The 24,897-nt window shown below is 42.9% G+C and overlaps 1 protein-coding gene across 6 annotated transcripts in view; it reads right to left on the bottom strand.

Moving 5' to 3' along the window:
- Positions 1-24,897, bottom strand: part of Ttc8 (tetratricopeptide repeat domain 8) — a 54,291-nt gene that overhangs the window by 1,620 nt on the left and 27,774 nt on the right. For 4 of the 6 annotated variants that reach the window (XM_031355640.1, XM_031355641.1, XM_031355644.1 and 1 more), the window contains 8 exons: positions 23,498-23,583; positions 19,462-19,549; positions 17,148-17,258; positions 8,115-8,216; positions 7,532-7,671; positions 5,679-5,853; positions 5,280-5,402; positions 1,982-2,065 (listed from right to left, as the gene is read on the bottom strand). In XM_031355640.1, coding sequence (XP_031211500.1) covers positions 1,982-2,065; positions 5,280-5,402; positions 5,679-5,853; positions 7,532-7,671; positions 8,115-8,216; positions 17,148-17,258; positions 19,462-19,549; positions 23,498-23,583 — 909 coding nt within the window. The remainder of the gene's footprint in view (positions 1-1,981; positions 2,066-5,279; positions 5,403-5,678; positions 5,854-7,531; positions 7,672-8,114; positions 8,217-17,147; positions 17,259-19,461; positions 19,550-23,497; positions 23,584-24,897) is intronic. The other 2 variants (XM_031355643.1, XM_031355642.1) reach the window with 1 other exon arrangement.

Raw genomic sequence — 24,897 nt, 5'->3', positions numbered from 1 at the left:
TTTTTTTTGGTTTTTTTGAGACAGGGTTTCTCTGTATAGCCCTGGCTGTCCTGGAAGCTCACTCTGTAGACCAGGCTGGCCTCGAACTCACAAATCCACCTGCCTCTGCCTCCCAAGTGCACATTTCAGCATTATTATTTTACGGTAGTTTGCTAACCTACCTTAGAAGGATCCTTTGAGCTAACGTCACTAAGGTGCACTGACCTTCCTGGAAGAAGTGCCTGTGCAGTTTAACTGCGTGCCAGCTGTGGGAGATGGAAGGTGCCACGGGAGCGGGCTTCAGTGTGGGCGCTCATAGTACCACGTGGCTCTAGCATGTGTCTTTGTTTTTTTTTTTCAGACTGATTTTTTTTTTCATTATTTTTCATTATGTGTTCGTGAGTGCAGGTGCTGTCAAAGTTAGAGATATAGAACCTCCTGTAGCTGGAGTCACAGGCAGCTGGGAGCCGCCTGACATGGACACTGGGAACTAAACTCCTGGACCTTCAGAAGAGCAGCAAGTACTCTTAACCACTGAACCATCACCTAAAGACCCCTGCTGTTTGGGTTTGGTTGAGACTGATTCTTGCTGGTCTAGCTTTGAACTAGTGTCCCTGCCTTAGTCTCCAGCGTCTAGGGTTTTACAGACTTGTTATCTCCATTCCCAGCTTTTATAAATGCCTTGTAACCTCTGTGAGAATGCAGACATCATGAGGTACAAGTTTCTGTCTGTTTCATTCACTGCTATGTCTTCTATGCGGACCACAGGGCCTACCTAGTACAGAGAGGCTCAAGTGGAAGACATCCCTGGGGTTTTGGAGAGCATTCCAGAAGACACGCAGAGCACCTCCAATAGGAGCTGATACTTAGCAACTTTCCCTAAAATTGTAAGACAAGTGAGAGCTTCTTCTATTTTCAAATCAGACATGTGTGGATACTCTTGTATTCATGATATAAAAATACTGTGTTTATGTCTTTAGTCAATAAGACCGCTTATTTACATCACAAACATTTGAACTGTTTGTTTGTTTGTTTATTATTTTTTGGTTTTTCGAGACAGGGTTTCTCTGTGTAGCCCTGGCTGTCCTGGAACTCACTCTGTAGACCAGGCTGGCCTGTAACTCACTCTGTAGACCAGGCTGGCCTGGAACTCACTCTGTAGACCAGGCTGGCCTGGAACTCACTCTGTAGACCAGGCTGTCCCAGAAGCTCACTCTGTAGACCAGGCTGGCCTCAGACTCTGGAATCCTCCTTGAACTGTTTATTAATCCTGAAGACAGACTTGCTTTTCATGGTAAAGTGGAGACATGCTCTGGCTTGCTTGTTAACATCTTATTAAAAACAGCTCACTCACCAAACATGGTGGCATATGGCTTTAATCCCAGCACTCAAGAGGCAGAGGCAGGAGGATCTCTGAGAGTGTGAGATCACCAGCCTGGTCTACAGAAGTGAGTTCTAGAATAGCTAAGGCTAGTCTCAAAAAAAAAAAAAAAAAAAACAGTTCAGTCTTCCTGTTGGCTCCTGGACATTAAATGATTGGCAACAGAATATTACCAGTTACCTTTCCCCATATTATTCATAACGAAACAGTATCCATGATTGTTAATTCATAACCATCTTGAGAAAGGTGTGGTGGAAATATGATCTGCAGATAACATACAGGATCCCCTTGCTGTAAAAATCAATTATAAATCCTTCCTGAACCAGGAATTATCTAACAAGTGTTTCTTTAGTGATTAAATGTGATATTTTAAAACATAGAGATTTCTCCTGCAATTTATACTGGTGTTTTAGTCAGTATCCAGTGATAAAGTTTATTACATAATCTCCTGAAGTGAAGATATTTGTGATAAAAATTTTTAAAAAGTCATTTCTTTCAGATTAAAAAAATGACCTTCTGTTCAGAAAGATAAGGTTTAAAATTTTGTTTTCAGTCTGTATTTTTTAAACCAAGAAAGATCAAGAATGTGTCAGATGATAAATTAATAAAGAAAGAAAATACCTTATCAGAGACTGTTGCAAAATTAAAATGTGGCTCATACATATGGGGTGCCAAAGATGATGCAGTTTCTAAGAGCGCTCGTGCCTGTGGGGAAGAAAGAAGAAAAAGCAGATGTAGGACGTAGGAGTGCCTATCAGCAGTATATCTGTGATTTCTTTAAGTTAAAACAAAAAACCTGGCATGGGACCTTGGAATGATCCCGTGGAAATACAGATGGCATTCTCAGGAAATACAATGATGTAATGAACATAGCTTACTACAGACACAGCAGCAAAATTATAGTAGCAAGGCACACATCAGGAGAGAATGAGAGAAGTGACATTTTAGAGTAGATGTAAGTTATTTGAGAACCAGTGCCTCATAAAGTTTGCACTTCAGTATCATACACCATTTCAAATATAATCTTCTCAATGCTTAAAACAAGTGTTCTTGACTTAAGCTTTGTTGGTGGTGACCAACTCTGGAGGCTCTGATTATCTATTCCCTAATAACGACTTAAAGCCAATACATGTCCAAGTGCAAAGTTCTGTACTGGGTGAGAGCAAGAAAGCACTTAATGTATGGATGATCCTTTTGCTAAGCGGAAATAGCAACAGGAAGTGACAAGCTTTCTTTAAAGTACTGTCCTAGGTGGGGTTGTTATTGCTGGGATAAAATGCCATGACCAAAGGCAAATTGGGGAGGAAAGGGTTTATTTGGCTCACACTTCCACATGCTAATCCATCACTGAAGGAAGCCAGGACAGGAACTCAAGCAGGGCAGAAACCTGGAGGCAGGAGCTGATGCAGAGGCCATGGAGGGGTTCTACTTACTGGCTTGCTCCCCATGGCTTGGTCAGCCTGCTTTCTTATAGAACCCAGGACCAGCAGCCCAGGGATACCACCACACACAATGGACTGGGCTTCCCCACATTAATCATTAGTCAAGAAGATGGCCCATAGTTGGTCTTATGGAGGCATTTTCTTAATTGAGGTTCCCTCCTTTCACATGACTCTAGCTTGTGTCAAATAGACATAAAACTAGCTAGCTCAAGTACTCAAAGCACAACAGTTAAGATTACATTTCAAGGATCATGTTTTGCAGAGACTGTGGAGTAGGAGGAGATGCTCATGTGTGACCACAATTCATATGAAGCCACTGGACAACTCTCCCCAAACTGTAAACTTGTATCCATGACTCTGACGACAAATTCATTCTTTTTTTTTTTGAAATAGAAAAAAAAGAGGACACCTATTCATATAGAAACTAGATTTCGCAGGGTGAATATTAAACTTTTAAACATACTTGAAATCAGTGGACTGGTGAGATGGCTCAACAGGGAAGGACACTTGCTACCTGGTAACCTGAGCTTGATCCCCAGAACCCAGAGGGTAGAAGAGGAGGAAGGGGAGAATTGCTTCTACACGTCCTCTAACCTCTACATGTGTGCCATGGGATGTGTACATTCTTGAGCATTTCTCTCTCTTTCTCTCTCTCTCTCACTCACACACACACACACATACACACACACACACACTGCCTCACAGTATTATTACAGATACATGCTGCAATGGTGTGATGGGGATCTGAACCTGGGGTCTCACGCTTGCATGCAAGCACTTTACTGACTGAGCCATCTCCCCAGCCCCTCCAGGACACCGACTTAGACTTTCCACACACTGGTACTGTTTCTGGTGTAGAGAATGCAGAAGTTACATTAACAAATGAGGTTTCTGCTTTCAAACAGCTGACAGCCTTCATTCTCCACACATCAATAGCTGGTAAAATGAGAAGAACACAGCATGCAGTATACTGGACCACAGAGGTTTTCTGCCTCAAGGGCTTTTGTTTAGACTGATATTTGGATGGATCTTCTAAGGAGATGGGACTTAAGGCCCAAGTGATGAAAAGAAACTTGTCATTGGAAGACCCAGGGGACACTGCATAGGCCTGCAGCGAGACAAACCACTGTGTGTCTGGAGGGCAGTAGGATATAGCTCCATGTACCTGAAGTCAGTGAGGAAGGGGCACAGGGTTGTGGTCTCAAAGATAGAGAGACCAGAATATAGGACCACTCAGGCCACAGTGGGAAGCCTGGGTTTTAGTCCCAGTGTAAACAGATGGAATTGGAGGATTTTAGCAAAGCAGTAATACAATAAGACTGTTTTATAACAAAACCATTAGGCTAGTCAGAGGGGATGTGCTACTGTAAAAGTAACTTTTATTTGCAGGTGTAATTGTCATCTCAGAAGCTTATTGTCGAATAAGCTTACCCTTTCCTAGTTCTTTCTGAACTCTGGCTGGCTGGTTCAACTCAGCTGTTCTCAAACTCCTCTTTAAGCTGACTGATTCAACCAGGCTTCTCTCAGTTGTTCACTAAATTGCTCTGCTCGGCTTCAACTTAACTCTGGTAATTTGTTCTAATCTTCTGGCTCCTTCTTATTCTCTGGCTTCAGTTGCCTCCACATGACCTGCATGAACTCAGGACCAAACTCACCTCTGCTCACTGCAGTCATTGCACTGACCCCAACTGACTGACCAAACTGACTGAATTCACTCTCTCCCTTAAAAGCTCTTAAATAGCTCTTCTCCTGAGAGTTGGGCGCATCCTATCTCTGACTCTTTCTGTCAAACTAAAGGATGCTGCTTGGACTAAAGGGTTCCAGCCAGAGGGACTGAAGGTGTGTACTAGCTTGCCTGCATTACAGCCAGATAACACCAACCTAGAAGGTCTTTGGATGTGATCAGTGCATCCATGTAGCTGAATTACAATTCATCTACATGCTTCTGCATTATTCATTCATTCACTCATTCATTCATTCATCAAGCCATTCAGTATCTCCCTGGTAGTGGGGGGCAGGGACCATAGCTCAGTTGGTAAAGTACTCCCCACAGAGATGTGTGCGTAGAAGGAAGACCAGATCAGAGGCACCTGGGCTAGTGCAGGAAAGAGATGAACATGGGGTAGAGAAGTGGAACCATGGTGAGTTAGGGCTGACAGGGCTTCTGAGTAATGTGGGTATAGGGGTGGCAGAGAAAGGAAAGAAGGCAGACACTAGGGTGCTGACAGGAACAGCTAACTTGTAGCTGGGAGACAGAGTGTTGAAGGCAGAGAAGGTGTGGCATGTACATTATTCCCATTAAGTCCAATGTCCAATTCTGGCCTCAGCGAGGTGACATGACTTGGTCCAGGTCACACAGCTAGTACTTAAGAAGGCTGAGATTCAAGCCCAGGCCTGTAAGACTCTAGAGCTAGTAGCATAGCACATAAAATGACAGCTAAGCCAACTGCCCACTGTGACAGTGGCAGCTCTCTGACCTGTTCAGTGTGACCCTTCCGCATCTCCAGCACTGCTAGGTTGTTGTAGGCCTCAGCATGGTGGTTGTTGTGGACCAGGGCCAGCCTGAAGCACTGATGGGCCAAGTTTGTATCTCCTATTCCCTGCGAAGAAAAGCACGTGTTTATACACGAGAAGCCACATCCCTCCCTCTGCCACAGCCCCCCTCACTTTGCATATAACACTTCCTAGCTACATGGGGAGAACGAGCACCAGCCACAGGAACGAGGTGTGGGGTCCGTATATGGATTGAACTTGAAGATATAAAATGCCTCCCACAAATCTCCAAATTGTCAATTGGATTTACGATAGCTGAGAATTGCTTCACAGGAGGGTATGGTAACTGTATCTATAACAGGAAACACACACACATAACATACCACAGCAATGTGTCCCAGGTTGTACCAGACATCAGCGGCCTCTTCTTCATTTTCAGCCAGGGAAAGGGCACGTTCAAACGAGGTCAGAGTCATGTCGTACTGCTGGGCATAGAAGCAGCATAGCCCCAGGTTGTTGAAAAGCTGGCAGTTATAAACTCCCATCTGCAAGAGGCGCCTTTTCAAGGAGAAACACAAAACGTGCTCTCAGACTACCTTTATAAATGGAAACTTTTTTCTCCAAAGTTAGAAGTGAATTCATTTAAGAACTTTAGGACCCCCAAAAACATTAACACAAGCATATCAAGAAACGTTTAAAGCAACACTCTCAGCTTGTCACAGGGTATGTGTCCAGGGACAAGATCAGAAAAGTGTTTGATGGTTTGTATTCCAACAGCTTTAATTAAATCACCAACCAAAGAGTACTCATGATGGGACTCGTGGCTCCAGCTGTATATGTAGCAGAGGATGGCCTAGTCGATCATCAATGGGAGGAGAGGCCCTTGGTCCTGTGAAGGCTCTATGCCCCAGTGTAGGGGAATGCCAGGGCCAGGAAGTGGGAGAGGGTGGGTTGGTAAGCAGGGGGATAGGGGAGGGAATAGGGGGTTTTTCAGAGGGGAAACCAGGAAAGGGGAAAACATTTGAAATGTAAATAAAGAATAAAATAAAATAAAATAATAAAAAATAAAAAAATTTAAAAGGAGAAATTTAAAAAGGAGAAAGTCACAGAGAGTAAAGTTCACATGTGTTACTTCAGAGGCCTATGTCTGGTGAATTCTGAGGCCTGATCCAGCCTGAGGAGCGCATTTACCACTAGGCCTGCAGTTGCACCCTGGATTCTGCTGTCTGTGCTGCATGGCAGAGAGGAGCCAATGAACCTCTGCCATGGGAGATGTCTCTGCAGGTGGCTCTCTGTGTTCCCCACTAGCTTTCCCATGGCAGCTCAAGAGCCCCACTTTGCTTCTCCACATCATTAATCCCAGAGTTCAAACACACAAAGGAGAAGCCAGCTCAGCCGCTGTGAGAAGCCTGTGACCCACTTTGGGGATAGAGGGTACAGCCGGCTGCATGTGCGCTGGGTGGCATCTCTGTATTTTATGTTCCCAGCATGTGTTTGGGAAGGACTTGTCAGCTGTCAATCTACTCCTCTGTACTACAAGGGCTGAAGCCACTGGGTCAAAGTGAACTTCAGGGGCCAGAGGGATGGCTTAGTAGGTAAAGCTGTCTGTCTCCAAGCCTGATGGCCTGAGTTTGATTCCTGGGACTCACATCTTTCAACCTTCACAAGTATGGCATGGTGCATACAGACACTCACACAAATAAATAGTGGATGCTTAAAAATGCATTTTAGAAGCCACATGCAGGATAAAATAAGTGTGTGCTTAAACAGAACCAGTGACCACAATTTTCTAAGGCTTGGAAGAAGCTGAAATACCTCACAGAGCAGGTGACCCTGGGTTAAGTCCTCCCCAAAGTTCTGAACACAGAGCAACTGCAAGTCCCTTCCTGCTTCGGCCTCACCGTCTTTAGGTTTTGTGGTATTAAGAGGCAGTGACAGGTTTAAGTAGCTTTTTAGCTTCTGTTGTTTCTTGACGACTAGCAGGCACCCACCATGAACTAAAATGAGAACTTGGCCGTGCAGGTACATTTCTCTAGGGTGCCAGCCCACACCCTCCCTACCCCCAGAGTACCGAATACCACCTGACTCCTCAGCGAGCGGCTGAGAGATGCAGTCCTAGATTTATACACCTGTAGCCTACAGAGAATGAATAATTTGTCTGCATTTTCATTTCACCTCCCCCCAACCCTCTGCACTGTTTCACCAACTTTCCCTGCAGGTGCAATTTAAAGCCCACCTGTAAAACCGGAGGGCAACCTCCGGCTGGTCAGAATAAAAGTGGTTGCTTCCAATGCAGGCGATAGCTTCCACGTGAGTATTGTCTTGTTTTAGAACTTCTTTGTAGTACTCTGCTGCAGATGAACTATTGTTCATTTCCTGTTCCCCATCCAGAGAGAAGAGCGACACTTTAGTCCACTGGACAAGGACCTGCTTTTTTTTTTTCTGACTGATTTAAGTTCATTCATTCATTCAACAAATATTTATTTCCAGTCTGCCATATGTCAGACTCTGTTCTAGACGGGAGGGACAAAATACGAACGAAAGCATGAAGTCATCGTCCCCAAGGAGGTGACAGCTGGTGGAGAGGCAAACAAATGAGTCAGTATAGGACATAATGTCAGGAAAAGATGTGCAATGTAAAGAAACAGTAAGGTGAGCGCGGAGAGCAAGGGAGGCAGGGTTGCTTGTTGTTAGTGGTCACCTTGGAAGAGGCTCTGTCTGACAGAGATGCAAATGAGATGAGGTGTCGGAGCCATCTGTGGGGACAGTCTCACTTGGCAGAGAGACCAAACTACACCAGCCTAAATGAAAACACTTACAAGAAACATTCCCAAGTGATCCTGGAAAAGAAGCAATGCCCAGAAGAGCAGAGAGGCGGCCAGGGCCTTTTGAGGCTCTGTGGAGAGAGAGCCTTGGACTTCCTGCAGAGTTGAGAGAAGCATCAGGGGATTAGAAACAGAGGCACAGCACAATCATACTGCAGCATGTTTAGGAAATCACCTGGTGGCTGACTGAAGGGCATTCCAGATATGGAGGACAAGACCTAAGAAGAACCAGGTCTAAGAAAGAAAGGCAACCCAGACCAAGCTTAGAAATACATAATACGTAAAAAAACAAAGGAGCCTCTGTAGTCACTGTATCCATCTGTAAAAATGGCGGCGATCACAGATAAAGTTCTCTAATTGCTCTGACTTATACAAATCAGGTTTGCAGAAAGGAACCTACTCGAATGACTCTTAGATGACCTTTATTAGGGGAGAAATCATGGTGGCGAGGGACAGTTGAAGGAAAGCCACTATTGAGAGAGCATCGGGAGAGACTGCATCATCCAGAGGCAACGTAATGCGGTACTAAAGGGAAGCCTTCAGTTTCCTCAAGGGAGCTCCATCAGGAGAAACGCCCAATACACACGGCATGCCGAGGGTCCTGGAGGAAAAGAACCTTCAGTTTTCAAGGACAAAGGTGGTTCCTGACTCTTACAGGTTCTTGGAGTGGGATGGGGTGGGCAAGCTCCACTGCTTGAGACCTAAGCTGGCCTGGCCTGCATTCCAGGAGACATGAGAAGGGAAGGCACTAGATAAAAGTACACAAGCTGTGGTTGTGCTAAGTCTAGGAACTGGGGGACTGGGCTTGCTCACAGCAGCAAGTGGAAAGGAGGGGACTGAATTCACTGTCAGTGCAGTACAGGCTACTTGATCAGCTCTGGGACAGAGAGGGGTGTAGCCTTAGTTCCAGGACAGCTAGTGGGCCTGTGATCTAACACTAATTTTATTAAAATTTGAGGTATAATCTCACCGTGTTGCCGGCTCTGGGCTTGACCCAGGGCTTGAGCTAACACCCTTACTCAGCTTCCTAAGCAGCTGGACCGCAGGCAAATGTCATCACATCTGGCTCAACAGATATTATTAATAAAGGTTACCACTGCTTAAATCTACCTCACGGTCCAGTCCATCCTCCATAAAACTTTGCTATGTCTAACTACACACAGATCTCTTCTGCCTCTCAAGTCACATGACACTCACTGTCACCCACACGCTTGTTCTTTTCATGGGAGGACTCTTATCCATGTTAGGTTTGAACCGCCACACAGTGCTCTTTAAACACAGAACTTTTTTAGATACAAGATTCACATAGACCAGGATGATACCCCTAAGCCACATCTGCATACTTTATGCATATAAAATAATATGTAAAGTAATTTCTTTCACATGTGGAGTCAAATTCTTCCAAGTCCTCTTTTCACTTGGTCATCCCTGTCCAGGTTTTTCAAAACAGTACTGTCGGTACACTTAATGCTTTGCTTTTCAAATCTTATTAATGATTCTGTATGTTTGCGGGACACGATGTGCGGCCTTGACAGGCACACAGTGTAGAATGAGCATCTCAAGCCAATGCACACATCTTCTGCAGTGCTCCTTAAAAGTGCTCCCCACCACTGCTCAGGATTCGCTCCCAAGCTCCTGACAACTCCTGCAATGTGGATGCCTGTGCTTTCTGCTTCTAACCAGCAGGTGTCAACAAAAGCTTCCAGGCAGGAATCAGAGATAATTACCATGTTCACCATGCTGGCTAACTGGAATAATTGCCAGGTTCTCACAAGAGCTGCAGATGAGAAAAACTACACAACAGCTGTATTTGGCTACATGGATCAAAAGAAAGTGTGGTGTATATAAATGCAATGGAGTATTATTCAGCCATCACGAAGGCAAAATTATCTGCAGGAAAAAAGGTAGAAGTGGAGGCCATCATGTTAAGGAAAAGAAGCCAGGCCCAGAAAGACAGGCATGTTTTCTCTCATATGTGGAATCTATACTTAAAAAGAAAAGACTTGAAATAGGAGAATAGAAAGAGGGTTAGCAGGAAGGAGGAGGGAAGGCATAAGAGAATGACAGGGTGGTAAATAAGCTGAAAGTTAAGGATACAAATGCAGGAGCATGTCATGATGAAACCCATTATTCTGTATAGTGACTACATGGTAATGAAAGGAAACATGCTATGTAAAGTAGGACGCACTCCAATGTCAGAGATGTTCAAATGTGAAAATGGGTTTTCTGTGTCTCTATGCATATGTGTGTGCATGTGTATTATGTGTAGGGATGCACTCATGTATGGGCATGCATGTGGAGGCCACAAGTCAACTTTAGATGTCATTCTTCAAGCACCAGCCACTTTGGTTTTTGAGACAGGGCAGCTCATTGGCCTGGGAGTCCCAGCTAGGCTATGCTACAGGTACTTAAAACCAAGCCCACTGACACACTGTTCTTTCTCAGTGAAGTGGTCAACTGCCAACCAAAGCACATTTTCTTTCATGTGTGTGGTGTCTCTGTGTACATTTTTGTCTGTGCATGTGTGCACATGTGGAGTCCAAATGTCAATGCTGGCTGACTTCCTCTGCTGCTCTTCACCTTGTTTTTATTCTAAGAAAAGGTCTCATGTGGAAGTGAGAGCTCACTGGATTGGCTAGATGGGCTGGCTAGCAAGTCCCAGAAATCTTCCTGTCACTCCCTCCCTGGTACTGGGATTGTATGTGCACACCACGTTTCGGTACCCTCTGAACAAAACAGACATTTGCATTTGTTGTTTTTATTTTTACACAGTCGTGTTTCATTGTCACACAGATCACAAATTACCCAGGCCCTCTTGGTGAACCTTGGTTTCTTTACATTTTTAACCAACAGGGTATAAAATCTGTACACCATGGTGGGAAATTCCCAGAAGTAAAACTGTCCAACCAAGAGCCAGGTTTGCAACCAGGTCTGCAGCAACAACGCACGCTCCCGCCAACAGTGTGCACACTTTGAGTTTCTTAACCTAGGTTCTGTGGAACTTCTTCACCTCTGTCAATCCAGTCAAGTGGAAGGTGGCATGCGGCTGGTTTAGTGTTAAATTCTGACAGAGACCAGGTATTAATGTATGAGGCATCATCCGTGCTCCTCTGTGAGCTGCCAACTTGTGACCTTTGTCTATTTTCTGAGCTAGCCTGCCTTTTGCCCTCTTGTTTTTTGACATTCTGTGCTGCTATAATAGAACACAGGCAGGGTAGCTTATAATAAACAGAAAAGTATTCGCCTCTGTTTGGGAGGCTGCGGAGCTCAAGATCAAGAGATAATATCTCACGAGGACCACCATACCTACCTGGCAGTCATATGTCACCTGTCATCTGTCCCAGGTGTGACAGGCATTTCACTGGTTGATATTTTAACCTTTTAGTTTGATTTTACTTAAATTTTAATTTTTGTTATATAGGATTTTTTTTGGGGGGGGGGCAGATCACAGAGCTGCCTCTGGCTTCCCAGTGCTAGGATTAAAGGTGTGCACCACTATGCTTAGCTTTGATATATAAGAAATCCATATAGGGCCGGGTGGTGGTGGCGCATGCCTTTAATCCCAGCACTTGGGAGGCAGAGGCAGGCGGATTTCTGAGTTCGAGGCCAGCCTGGTGTACAGAGTGAGTTCCAGGACAGCCAGGGCTACACAGAGAAACCCTGTCTCGAAAAAAAAGAAAAAAGAAAAAAGAAAGAAAAAGAAATCCATATAGGAAATAAAAGTTTTCCAATATCAGTCTTTGCTGTTGTGGCTTTATGACTTGGTATTATTTAAAATGATTTTCCTCATGTAAGAAAGAGCACTGGATGCTTTTCCAGAGGACATGAGTTTCACTCCGAGTACCCAGAGGATGGCTCACAAGAGGATCTGAAGCCCTTTTCTGGCCATGGGCATCAATCATGAACTGTGGCATGGCCTTATACACAGGGAAAAACATCCATACACATAAAAATAACTAAGCAAATTTTAAAAAAAGATTTTCATCATTCTAATTATACAATGTGCCTATGGTTTTTTTCCTTTGAAAGTTTCTTTGCTGGATGAGTTTAACTATCAACTTGACACAACCAGGGAAATCACCTGGGGAAAGAATTCTTAATAAAGAATTATCTAGATCAGGCTATCCCATGGGATGTCTGTGGGGGAACTGTGTTGACTATAGCTATAGGGATAATCCAGTCCACTTTGGGAAGCATCATTCCCTAGGCATGGGGTCCTAGACAGTACAGAAGGAGAAAGCCAGATGAGAGCAAGCAAAAATGTGTTTATTCTCTTGCTTTTGCCTATAAGTAGCTGCTTGACTTCCTGCCTTGACTTCTCCTCGTTGATGAGTTTGAACCTGGGTTTGTAAACTGAATAAACAACTTCTTCCCTAAGTTGTTTTTGTCAGGAAATTTTATCACAGAAGCAAAAATAAAACTAGAGTAGTTTCACATTTTGAGGTTTTAACTCTTTGTAAAAGGTTTAAATCTGAGACTGGAGAGATGGCTTCCTCGGTAAAATTCTTGTTGCAGAACACTGAGGTCTCGAGTTCAATCCACAGAAACCACAAGGAAAAGTCAGACATGGTGGCAAATGTGTGTAATCCAAGCACTGGGGACATGGATTCCTGGGGCTTGTTAGCCAGTCAGGCTAGCAATTAGCCAGGTTAGACTAATTAAAGAGCCTGAGTCTCAAAAACAAGTTGATGAATCCTAAGGATTGCAGTAAGGCTGACCACTGGCTTCACACAGATGTGTGCATACATGTATACAAATAGACACGCAATTTAAATCTGGCTGAAATAATTTTTTCACTACAAGAAATATTTGCTCATTTGCTTTATTTTTAAACTATTTAACAAATAATATAATAACTCATTTGACTTATCAGCCAGTCTTTGTCACATCCTAAATTTTCATATGGACTCTCTTTTGGTCCTTAAATTTTTTCTTGGATCAGAATTGGTTAAATCATAATAGTTCCAGGACAGATTTTAATAGCATATACTTAAAATAACACTTCCATGTATATAATATCACCTCAAGAGTGCAATAAACTTAATATTAGTGACTTTTAAAGTGGTTATTTCTGAGCCAACTTATGAAACATGAACTACACTTAGTTGGATTATTTGAAGTAAAATTGCAAATTGCTTAAGAACGTGAACACTGGTGTGGTTCTGCTCCAAACAGCAAGTGTGTGTTCAAATATAAAAGCCCGTGTCCTGCTTGCCAGGACTTAAATGACAGAACAAAAAGGCCTGTCCTAAACCTCTTAATATATGCCCAAAGCGATTTTCACACACAATAAAGTTGAAAGGGCATAAGAATAACATTTCCAGCAAAGAATAGTTGAAATAAGGGCCATTCTATTAAAATGTCTCAAAAAAAAAAAAGCATCAAAAAGTTCAACAAAATACATGATCTAAGCAAGTGTCTGTAAGAAACACAAGAAAGTCAAGGCAGTACAACATGTTCAAGGCAAAACGGAGCACTAGGTTCATGGCAGAATGAACATAGCAACAGGAAATGAACATGAGGAACAGAAGAGACCCCCAGAGAAACGCGAAGTCCTCAGAGGCAAACGCAGTGTAGCTGCAAACTAAGGACTTGGCTAATTATCTCTCAAACCACGGTTACACAATGGAAAGGAATCCTCTAGAAATCTGGCTTTGGTGTGGTGAGCTTTGGCAGAAAGGAAATTAATTATAACATCAAGGGGCAGATACCATGCGAGACCATTTCTACTCTATGCTGTCGCTGTTGCTGGGCTGGCTTTTCACAATGGCAATCCCAGCACTCGAGAGGTGGAGGTAGGAGGATGGAGAATTGAAGGCCACTCAGGGAGCCTGACGCAAAGGAAAAGCCAATCTGCTCCAGAGCCATGGCCCACCCCAGCCTTAGCAACAGCATCTGCAACAGACAGACATAGACGAACAGCAGCCAGGTACTGAAGACGTTAGCAGTTTCCCAGCTCTTTCTGCCAGCACCTTTCGTCAACAAGAAAAGGATGAAGGGTCTGAAAGATGCAAGGCGTAGTCCAATGGTCTAATCACCACCCAAAGGTCACCACCATGGATAGCAGCAAGAATTATTCCCCTGGCTTCAGGAAGTGACTCTGTTTTCTTTTCTTTCTAAGCATCTTGGTCAAAGGTCTGTTTATATTCCATTTATTTAAGGTCACAACAAGTAAAGATAAACAATATTGGCAGTATTTGTTTACATGGGTCAATGTCTTCTTTATATATATGTATTAAAGTTATGTTTCAAAAAGCAAACATTTTTCTAGACAATTTAAAAAGGATTTATTTCCATTCAAAATGTAATTCCTTAGTAGGGTATGATAGCCTGACCCTGTATCCCCAGAACTAGAGAGGCTGAGGGAGAATATCAACCCATGTTCAAAGGCAACCTGTAGCCGGGAGGTGGTGGCGCACACCTTTAATCCCAGCACTTGGGAGGCAGAGGCAGGCGGATTTCTGAGTTCAAGGCCAGCCTGGTCTACAGAGTGAGTTCCAGGACAGCCAAGGCTACACAGAGAAACCCTGTCTCGAAAAACAAAAATCAAACAAACAAACAAAGGCAACCTGCTCTACATTGTAAATTCTAGGTCAGTCTGGGTCCTGTTTCAAGAAATAAAATCAAACAAACAAAACACAGAATTCATGTTCCTCATACAAAATTTGGAAAATATAGAAAGTATAAGAAAACAAAAGTTATTCACATACTATTGCCTAGATATAACAACTCTCAATCTCTTCCACTTTTCTTTAAACCAATATTACAAGTTAATATCCAATGAATTTAAAGAAAACGGGTGTATTTGTTTAAAGCATATAAAAGTTCTAAGAAACCTATAAAGTAAAATATCAAAACTACATATGCAAATGGTTGTTTTATTTATAAAAAGATATTTAAGAGAATCTATGGACAAGGTCTTAAAACTTGAAGAGTAGCTACTTTCAAACTAGCTTTTAAAAAGTTAATACATTCATATTCACTGCTATCAAACAGAAATTACATTTCATTCATAGTAGTATATCCATTCACAGTAATACAGCCATTCATAGATATACATCAGAATACACATATGCAGGAAAGAGTTAACAGAAGACCTGAGGTTGCTATTCTTAGAAAGGTATGCACTGGGGAACTCAGCTGATTCCTGCTCTCATATACACTTGCCCCAGATGACAAGAGTATCTTGCTAGTGTGACACTGCTTGTACCATGTGGTTTATGCTGATACCTAGTAACGGTAGAAGAGCCTGGAAAAGCCAGTACATGATAGGCATGTGGTATCCACATACAGTCTCTAATGAGAGTCCTGGCTGACAACAGTCTGCAGGAGCTGTCACGACTTGTTGCTGGGAGAATTAAGTGTGCTCCTTGTGTTGTGACTCTACCATGCAGGCAAGCTCATTAAGACACAAGAGGTGAAACTTTCCATCCTGCAGGGAAGCTTATTAAGCTCAAGAAGGAAACAATGCAAAGGCTTGAGGAAGTCCCTGAAACTGACCAGATACATTAGGTTGCTCCTTCCTGGCGGATATATGCACCATAGAGGCTGCTGAGTAGCAGTAGTCTTAGACAAGCTGCTGTGCCTTGGAGAGGCTCAGGCAATGAGTCAGCCAAGCCTCCTGGAGGAGCAGACACCAGCTCAACCGCCCAAGAGAAGCAAAGATCAGCTGAGCTATCTTGGAAGAGCCCAACTACTGGAGCTACCTGGCTGCAGGTCTCCAACCTGTAGAGCTCCTGGCTGTAGATGGGCCGTATGCTCTCGGCGTCCAGCCTCCGTGAGCTGACACCCATGCTGCTGTGGGCCTTGGTCATGCAGCCGTCTTTGAGTCATTCCTGTCCCTATAAGTAACCCTTCACCTATACTCCTGTAGGTAACCCCAATAACACTCACTAGTTCCCCACATGGACATTGGTGTTATCCATCCTTTTGTCTGTCACTGATGCCCTAGCGGGAATAAATAGGTGTTTATTCCCATCTCTGCCAGCAGGGTCACATAGCACTCCACCAGAAGAGGTCTTCTGGAAGCTCCTCCTTTGCTTTTTCCGAACTTTCCCCATGATCCTTTTCCCTTTACTGATGTTGTTTTGTATCTTTTTTGTACTAACAAAAGTTTCCTTGTAAGCCCACTGCATGCTGCGTTTTGAAAGTCTTACTTAAGTGCTGAATTTTAGCATGGCTTGGTAACTACCAACATAACCTCTTTCTGGAAATAATCACAAAATACTCACTGGAGGACAAAGAAGAAGGCAAACCTGAAGTTCTGTCATACTTGAGAATGGGAAGAAAGGCAGCCTACCTGCCACACATCAATCAAACAGTAACTAAAAACCTAGGCAGTATGCCAGCCAGGATTATAAAAGGAAAACAGATCTTGAGGCATCAGTCTTAAAATCAATATGGAAGAGCAGAGAGATAATTTTTCAGCTGTAAAGGGAAAAACCAGGTGGAGGACTGCCTCACCTGGACTCCAGATCACTGCCGTGCCACAGGAATTAGCAGGGAAGAGAACGCAACGGAAACTTTCTATGGTACCTGAGAACATGAATCTAAAACTGTGTAAGAGTAAGTAAGAGTTCAAACTGTGACCGCAGTCCTGATAAGGCACACCTACCAGGCGCCTTTAGAAAACTTTAGAAATGGAGCTAGTATGTGATTGGTAGGAAGCTGGACAAATAGACTAATGAACACTCAAGCCATATGAAATGAGAAAAACTGGTATTTGATGTTACAGATCTTTGGGAAAGGATTACAAATTATGCTGAGATAGCAGGCTACCCACACAGGAGAAATAAGTTAGATTCCTGTCCTGTATCATTGACCTGTAGGTATCTAAGCTACTTCATTATGACAACCTAGCTGAATTAAACACACACAGCAAAATTTCTCCTTGTACTGTTGAATCCTGGCCAACGATCTTAATTTTATAAACTGTGCTCCCTACTAGCACCCCAAGGGCCTATGAGCTTTTTAAAGTAGCACATAACCTCAATTTTATACCAACTTTTAAAATAATATGAACCTTACCTCATAGATCCTGGCAATTCCACAAAGCAGGGTCACCTCTCCTGGAAACTTATCTAAGCCTTGTTTGAATAGATTTAAAGCAGTCACAGGTTGATCCAGTATGATATAAACCTAAAAGTAAGATGTGTTTCAATAAGATTATGGGTTCTTAAAATAATAGCATTTGCATGACAAATTTTAATTATTGATTAGAAACAAATTATCTCCCAGAAATTACAGTAAGAATTTTCCATGGACATAAATAGATTCTAATGACTATAGTTTATTTGTGCATGTTGTACATAAAATTTATCAAAATGTTTACCGCAAGGTTATTATTGTCACACAGACTAGGTGATAAGAAAAAATGGTCAGGGGAGTAGCTCACCCCTGCTCTCACCAACCCTCCACTCCCTGTAAGTCCTTTTCTGTCATGTCTTTTTGTTTTATTTCTTGACCCACTGAGTTCAACCAGGGAACTGTACATGGTAAGGGTTTTGAGCTACCCACTCGAAACCTGCTGGACTCACCAATGGATACACAACTGAAGACAAAGGCTGTCTCTCCCCTAGAACATCCCAGTAGCCAAAGCTCAGCAGGACTAAGGCCCCTTCTTCAACCCACCACTGACCGATTTTAAGCTGAGTCTTATGCAGGTAACCCTGCCTGCTGTGAGGCCCTGATTGCAATGGCCGTGATATACCCAGAGGACAGCAGTTCAGAGCCACCCCCTCCCTTCCAGCCCTTACACTCCTTCTGCTCAAAGCTCACTTGTTTGTTGTTGTCTTATTCGATTTATTTATTCACTTTACAACCCGATCTCAGCCTTTCCTCTCCTCCCAGCACCCCCTCATGCAAGTCCAACCCTTAGCATGGGAAGCCCCCCTCTGGGTACCAACCTCCCCCATCCTCCTCCTCCCCAACTCCACAGACAACATCAAGGAACAAAGCACACTTTTTAACTTGGAAATCTTTTGCAGATAAGCCAAGGTAACTGCCACTTCATCAAGCATTTTCTTTCAAAGTGTCCTCGAAGAGACTCAGGAAGTGTCTTTATTCCAATAAGGGAGAATAAGGTAGGACTTCTCTGAAATGTTTTAACCCAGAAGTGCTCTTAATTTCTGATTTTGGGGGTATTCTGGAGTATATGGGTATGAAAAACCAGATATCTTGGGGGTGGAACCCAAGTCTAAACACAAAATTCATTGTTTTTATTTTTTATTGTTTCTATTTTTATTTTATGTGTATGTCTACATCATGTGTGTGCCTGGTAACCTTGGAGACAAAAAGATGGTGTCAGATTTCTTGGAACTGGAGTTCAGATGATTGTGAGCCACCATGTGGGTGTTAGGCCTGGGTCCTGGGTCTTCTGGAAGAGAGATAAGCACTTTAACTGCTGAACTATCTCTCCAGACCTCTCGTTGATTTTTTTCCATCTACATGTAAGGCAGTTTTACACAATAACTTTAGTGCACCTGTGTTTTAACTATGACACACTGCATAATATCAGGTATGAAATTTAAATCAGATGAATTGTAATATGTTGGCATTCAATAAATTCAGATTCGGGAGCATTTCAGATTTTAGATATTCAGCTTAGGGATGTGAAATCTGTATTGAAAAACTCTAGGTGGTCCTTGCCCTGGAGCTACAGGCGACACCATGGGGCACAATGTACTCAGACTCTTGCTATTAGCGGCCCAGTGGTGCTGAAAACATGACCCCTTGCTCATCCTTAGCAGCACAAAGGAAAGTATAAAACGTATCTTGTAGGGTTACTGTATAGATTAAATTAATCTGTCTTTACTAACAGACCTGCTACAATGTCCTATACTGAATCCTGCTCAATAAAAAAGAAGTAAGACTTGCATTAGTTACTATAGCAGGGATGAGTAACTAATGTCCTACAAAACAGTCTATGAAATGGCCCCTGTTCTTAGAGCAGGATTTGACAGCACAGGCCTGGAATCTCAGCTACTGGAGTCTGAGGTAGGAGGATGCCGAGCTGATGTCTGGACTGTATAGAGGGATCCTGCTCAGGTTTGGGACAAAATAGATTGTAAAAAATGCCTCTCTGGTGCCTATAGGGCTGTGAGTCTGTGGTATTTTCTTTTGTCCTGCTAAGCAATCTGTCAAGGGAATTTTCTTCGTTTCCACAACCATCAACTCCTTGTGCCGTGGGTTCACTCCATATGTTATTTTTCACTTGTTATAAAAAAAAAAACTCTGAATATATTAACTTGCCAAATATTCTAGAAGGAACTGGCAACTTTTCCCGCATGCAATGGCCAGCATCTTAAGACAGTTTTCACTCAAATTAAGAATATTTACTTACTTTTGCCAGATAGAGGAATGTATCTACCATTTCCTGCTGCTTCAGAGCTGATTTAAATTGTTTCTCTGCTTCACGGTACAATCCTAACCTAGAAATAGCCATTTCAAAAATTAGCCATTCAATTGAAAAAGCAACACTCACTCCATCATTTGTCTCAAGCCCTGAAGATAGGAACAAGGTACATCTCATCCTAGAGCAAGCATAGACCAAAGCAGGTGATGCCGTACATGCTGACAGACACACGTATGTAACAAATGCTAGCAAAAGCCACCTGTCTCCCAGAGTCATGAGCTATCTATGGTTCAAATGGTGTGTAAAGACGGCAGCCTCATTGCATTAGGACCAAGAGCTGTCTGTAAGTGAGGTCACATCAGTTCACCACCGTGAAAGCTTACGACCAGCTGCACATATGGCAAGTGACCTGAATAAATGTGGAGCAGCCACTTTACCGGAAGAACTGAAGGATGGCATTTCCTTGAAAACATCTCCTTCCCTAAGACACCCCAGCCCCCTTTAGTTATCCCTACACTATTTTGGTGAAAACAACTGCCACTTGCATACTATAGCTATATCATCAATCTTCTACAAATCTTGTTTTCCTTTGCCCTTAGTGGATTGCCTCCTCTGTGAATCTGAAATTTGCTCCTTGCCTAAGTGATGGCCCTGATGTCAGTGTCCGCCTCCGGTCCAGGAGCTTTGTCACCACCAGGACAGTCGCTGAAGTACACACAGCTTTCACTCAGCTTGTCCTCAGTAGACCTGTTATGCGTTTTACTAACTATTCATTCTCAGCAATCTAAGAGCTACTTAGATATTATACTTTGCAAAATAGGCTGAAGAGTATTTACAGTATGCTTCATTGTACTGATTTCATGTAAATCTGGAAAGAATAGCTTTGACCATTTTTCGAGATGTAGACTTCAAGCATGGTGTCGCTGATACACTAGCAGCTGCTGGAAAGTGGGCTGAAAGTGAGCAAAGGTGGCTTCACCAGATTACGGCAAAGCTGGCAGCCATCTGATGAGGAAGAAGCGCCTTCCTCTTCAAAGGTCTCATCCACTTCATAGACTACGTATAAAATACATAGAGAACCCCAAAGTTCTGAAAACATAATTAATACAAAATAAAATGAATTTACCACAAGAATTATTGAACAAAAAGATGGAACAGGCTACATTCCAAGAACTCTAGAGGACAGAGAGATAGCTCAGTTGGTAGAGTGCATGAGGACCTGAGTTCTATCCCCAGAAACCACATAACAGCTGGGCCTGGTGACTTGCACATGTAATGCCAATGCTGGAAGCTGGAGACAAGTGGACGGATAACTGGACCTTACTGGACAATCAGCCTAGCCCAATAGGCCAACCTCAGACCGAGAGAACTTGAGGAAAAACCAAAAGGTGTATGTATGGCACCTAAGAAATGACGCCTGAAGTTGACCTCTGCTTCCATATATGCACTCGCTCATTCATTCATTCATTCACTCATTCATTCATTCATCTCTCTCTCTCTCTCTCTCTCTCTCTCTCACACACACACACACAAGTTCATACACATTCATACAACATTCTTAGACATACTGCCACTGCCAACAAGTTAATCAATTCACATCAGTATCAGAGAGTCCAGAGAGACAGTGCCTGCCAGCTTCCCACCTTTTCTCTGCAAATGAATTCAACAGAACTGTGCGGCATCACTGTGTGCACATTTGACGATGTTAAGAGCTATGAAGGTGAAGAGGATAATAAGCATCCTTAAGGTAAGGACGAGTGAAGTCTAGATGTATTCACTGGGATGGCCAGTGAGAGGAATTACTTAGAGAAATGTGAGTGAATCAAGAAAGTTGTGGATGGGAATTCGGCAGGCAGACAAGGTGTGTGCTGTGCTGCCTTTCTAGGAGTTCCGACATCAGCATATGGGCGGCAGGTGCACAGCATGCTAGGGACAGGCGAAGTTATCTAGTTTAACTGAAAAGGACATAACAAAGTGACGAGTGAGATGTGGGAAAGCACATAGAGCTGGACAACAGAACGAGACTACACTAATCCTAACAATCCACACGGAGAGCCATCAAGGATCTAACGGCAGCTGTCTGTGACATTTCCCTCCATATACTCAGGAAGGCTTGATGAGATAAGACTGGAGGCAGAAAACCCAGGGGAGAAGTCACTGTAAGAATTCAACAACAGATATTAAAATGCCCAGAAGTGAAGCAGTGGCTCTCAACCCCTCTGGCAGTAATGACCCTTTAACAGGTGTCATAGATCAGTTAGCCTGCATATCAGATATTTACATTACGATTTATAACAGTAGCAAAATTACAGTTATGAAGTAGCAATGGAAGTCATTTTATGGTCAGGAGTCACCACAATATGAGGGACTGGATTAAAGGGTCTCCACATGAGGAAGGTTGAGAACCGCTGCAGTAAATGACAATAAAATACCCAGAATAGGGTGCTGGAGAGGGTCAGGAGTACAGAGGTAGGGTCAGTAGAATGTAGGTGAGAAACGAAGAGGCTGAAGCCAACTTCGGGTTGCATCCTCTGAGGCATCTTTGCCCTCTCCAAGTGATGTCCCAGGTCTTCCTTTGGGTTCTCAGTGTGCCGCCAGGCTTTCACTTTCATAATAATGGCAATCATCATCATAATACTTATTTGTTGTCTGGCTCAGCATTTGAAAGTGCGGACAATCTAATCAATCTTTGTAATCCCATTTGAGAGTAGCTGCTCGTTAAATATTGGCTAAGTGGATAGTAAAGATGCTTTGAAAGGCAGGGCATCTTTAATATGGTAAAATGCACTCATTTGAGAGAAGGTACAGTCACATAAAGGCACCATATGTGGGCAGTAGGAAGAGTATGACTTAAGCTTTCCTTTAATTATTAACCATGTCTGAAGGTTTTGTATGGAAACTCAAGATGCTAAAACTGTCTTTAAGAATTAAATTCATAAGATTTTAATGTTATAATGATCTCATACTATCTTCTAGTACAAAACACTTTTCAATTTGTCAGTGAGAAAAAAAATTCAGAGTTTTACTGTGAGATGTCTAAGTGGAAAGTAATCTTAATTTCCACAGCAGTGACAAGCAGACTTTTAGTCCATTTTTTTCCTTTTCCTCACAGAGCTGCTCTGGAAATGTTGATGGCTGTTCATGATAACCAAAGCCAAGCTTGATTCTTAATCATAAAACCAATTTGCCATTATAAAATATGAATGCTTGTCCTTTCCATTTTCCCAAAGGTTTTAAATTGTCTAAATATCAGCAGCAAGTTTCGGATTGCACTTGTTGCTAAATAGTCATGAAATTAGTTACAGCTTTGCTGACCTCTTTTCTTTCCGATATTTAAACATTAAGCACATTTAAAAATATTCAGGTCCTAGAAAAACAACAAGGATTATGGAAATAGGAGCTGGCTGTGGGAGACTGCTGGTAGTCCTGTCACTTTGAAGCTTGAGGCAGGAGGCAGGCAAGGCCAGCCTGGGCTACATGGTGACATTCTGTCTTAAGTAAATAAAGTATTAATAAGAGAATCAGAGCCAGAAAATGGGTCTGAAATTCTTGCTGTATCACGTCAGCTCTATGAATTTGAACAACGAGCTTCCCACTTGTGAGGCTCAATCTTTCTCCACCGAGCAGCGACCTCCAGGTATCATGAGTCCTGAGTGAGATGAAGCAAGGCACAAACAGGCTGGCTCCTGTCTGTAGGGTGCCCTACAGAGACGAGGTATTTGTTTAAGTGAGAAATTGAGAGCCAGAAGGACAGACTGTTGTGAACACACTGAGTTCTAGTCCCAGGTCTGTCATGAACCAGTGTCTGGTGACAATCACACAAGGTCCAGCCTCTGCTTCCTTGTATGACAAGTACTTAGGGAGCTCAGTGCTGTCATGTGATTGTTCAGAAACTTTGCTCAAATAAGCCCAAGTTGTCATTGCTTCATGAGGAAAGGTTTTTTTTTTTTTTCCCATTCTTATATTTGATGACAAAAATATTTCCCCTCTTAAAACTTTCACAGAGGAGGAAGGAAGGCTTTACCTGTAGTAACACTTGCCAATCTGGACCTTCCACCACCAGTCCTTGTACTGAGAATACTCCGTGGAAAGGGACGCCAAATCCAAAGCCTTTAAAAACAATTCATCTTCAATTAGGATTTGCTTCTCTAACAACAAACAGGCAGGAGGGGAAATCATGAAATAAACCAGATAATTAGCATCCATCAAAACATATATTAGAAATTAGATAGAAACTCAAGTCGCTCAAATTTCCAGATGGCCCCACCATTTTCCCCTAAATAAGCAGTTTCAGGCCAGAGGGCTGACAGCACACAGATTGGAGACATTGATCCAAGGCAAGCAGATGCACAGCATATCAGAATACAATTTTAATATACGAAGCACAAAAGTAAAATTTAAAACGCTAGGATTTTACTCTCTTCCTACTTTGTATCTACTCTCTAAAGACTGATAATGCCTCAAAATTCAGTGGTGTCAGGCTTTCTGTATGTAAGATGGGTCCATTCAAAGTCCCCATTTCTCTACAAAGATGTAGACAAAGAGAAGGAGCAGGTAAGGAAATAGAAAGGAGTTTGAAAGGGCAGGGGCCGTTGCTTAGAGTGGAGTATTTGCCTCACACTCATGACCAACCCTAGGTTCAGTTTCTAGTCACACCCAAGGAGGAGCTAGATGCCGCTGGCTTGCTTTAAAGGCCTTCAGTGGGCAGAGGGCTTGCTATACAGGCATGAAACGTGAATTCAGATCCCTAGCCCCTATGAAAAGCTGTGTGTGGCACCATGTACCCATAACCTCCATGCTAAGGAGCACAGACATGAATTCAGAACAAGAAAAAAAAAGGAGCTTTGGAGAAGGGGATGATAAAGAAGAGGCAAAGGTTGAGTGTCTGGGTAACTGCTGTCTTCAAGGAGCATAGCTCAATGGCTCTGACATCACTTTTTCTTCTAGTAAGTAATATTTTTCTTCATATCTTAACTGTTTATCTCACATCTTTTAAGGATTCTCCTTTCTCTCTCTCTCTCTCTCTCTTTTTCTCTCTCTCTCTCTCTCTGTGTGTGTGTGTGTGTGTGTGTGTGTGTGTGTGTATGTGTGTGTGTGTGTGTGTGTGTGTGTGTGTGTGTGAGGGCAAGTGCCTGCAGGGGTCAGGGACATCAGATTCCCAGCCTTGGAGTTATAGGTGGTTGTACACTTCCAGGTGTGGGTGCTGGGAACAGAAATTAAACTCAGGTCATCAGCAAGAGCAGCTTTACTTTTAACCCCCACACCATCTCCACCACAATCCCATATGTTTTTATCTTTTTTCTTCCAGTGTTTTTACAGGGTCACAAAAGAGATAACCAATCAAGAATTAGGATTCTTGCTTTTCCAAATTATCACAGCTAATGAACCAAATTCTTACCCTCACCTAATGTCTGTGCCACCCTC

This window comes from Mastomys coucha, unplaced genomic scaffold, assembly GCF_008632895.1.
Source record: "Mastomys coucha isolate ucsf_1 unplaced genomic scaffold, UCSF_Mcou_1 pScaffold6, whole genome shotgun sequence".
Classification (NCBI taxonomy): domain Eukaryota; kingdom Metazoa; phylum Chordata; class Mammalia; order Rodentia; family Muridae; genus Mastomys; species Mastomys coucha.
The sequence above is the reverse complement of the archived record's forward strand: the minus strand, read 5'-3'. Positions and strand labels throughout refer to the sequence as shown.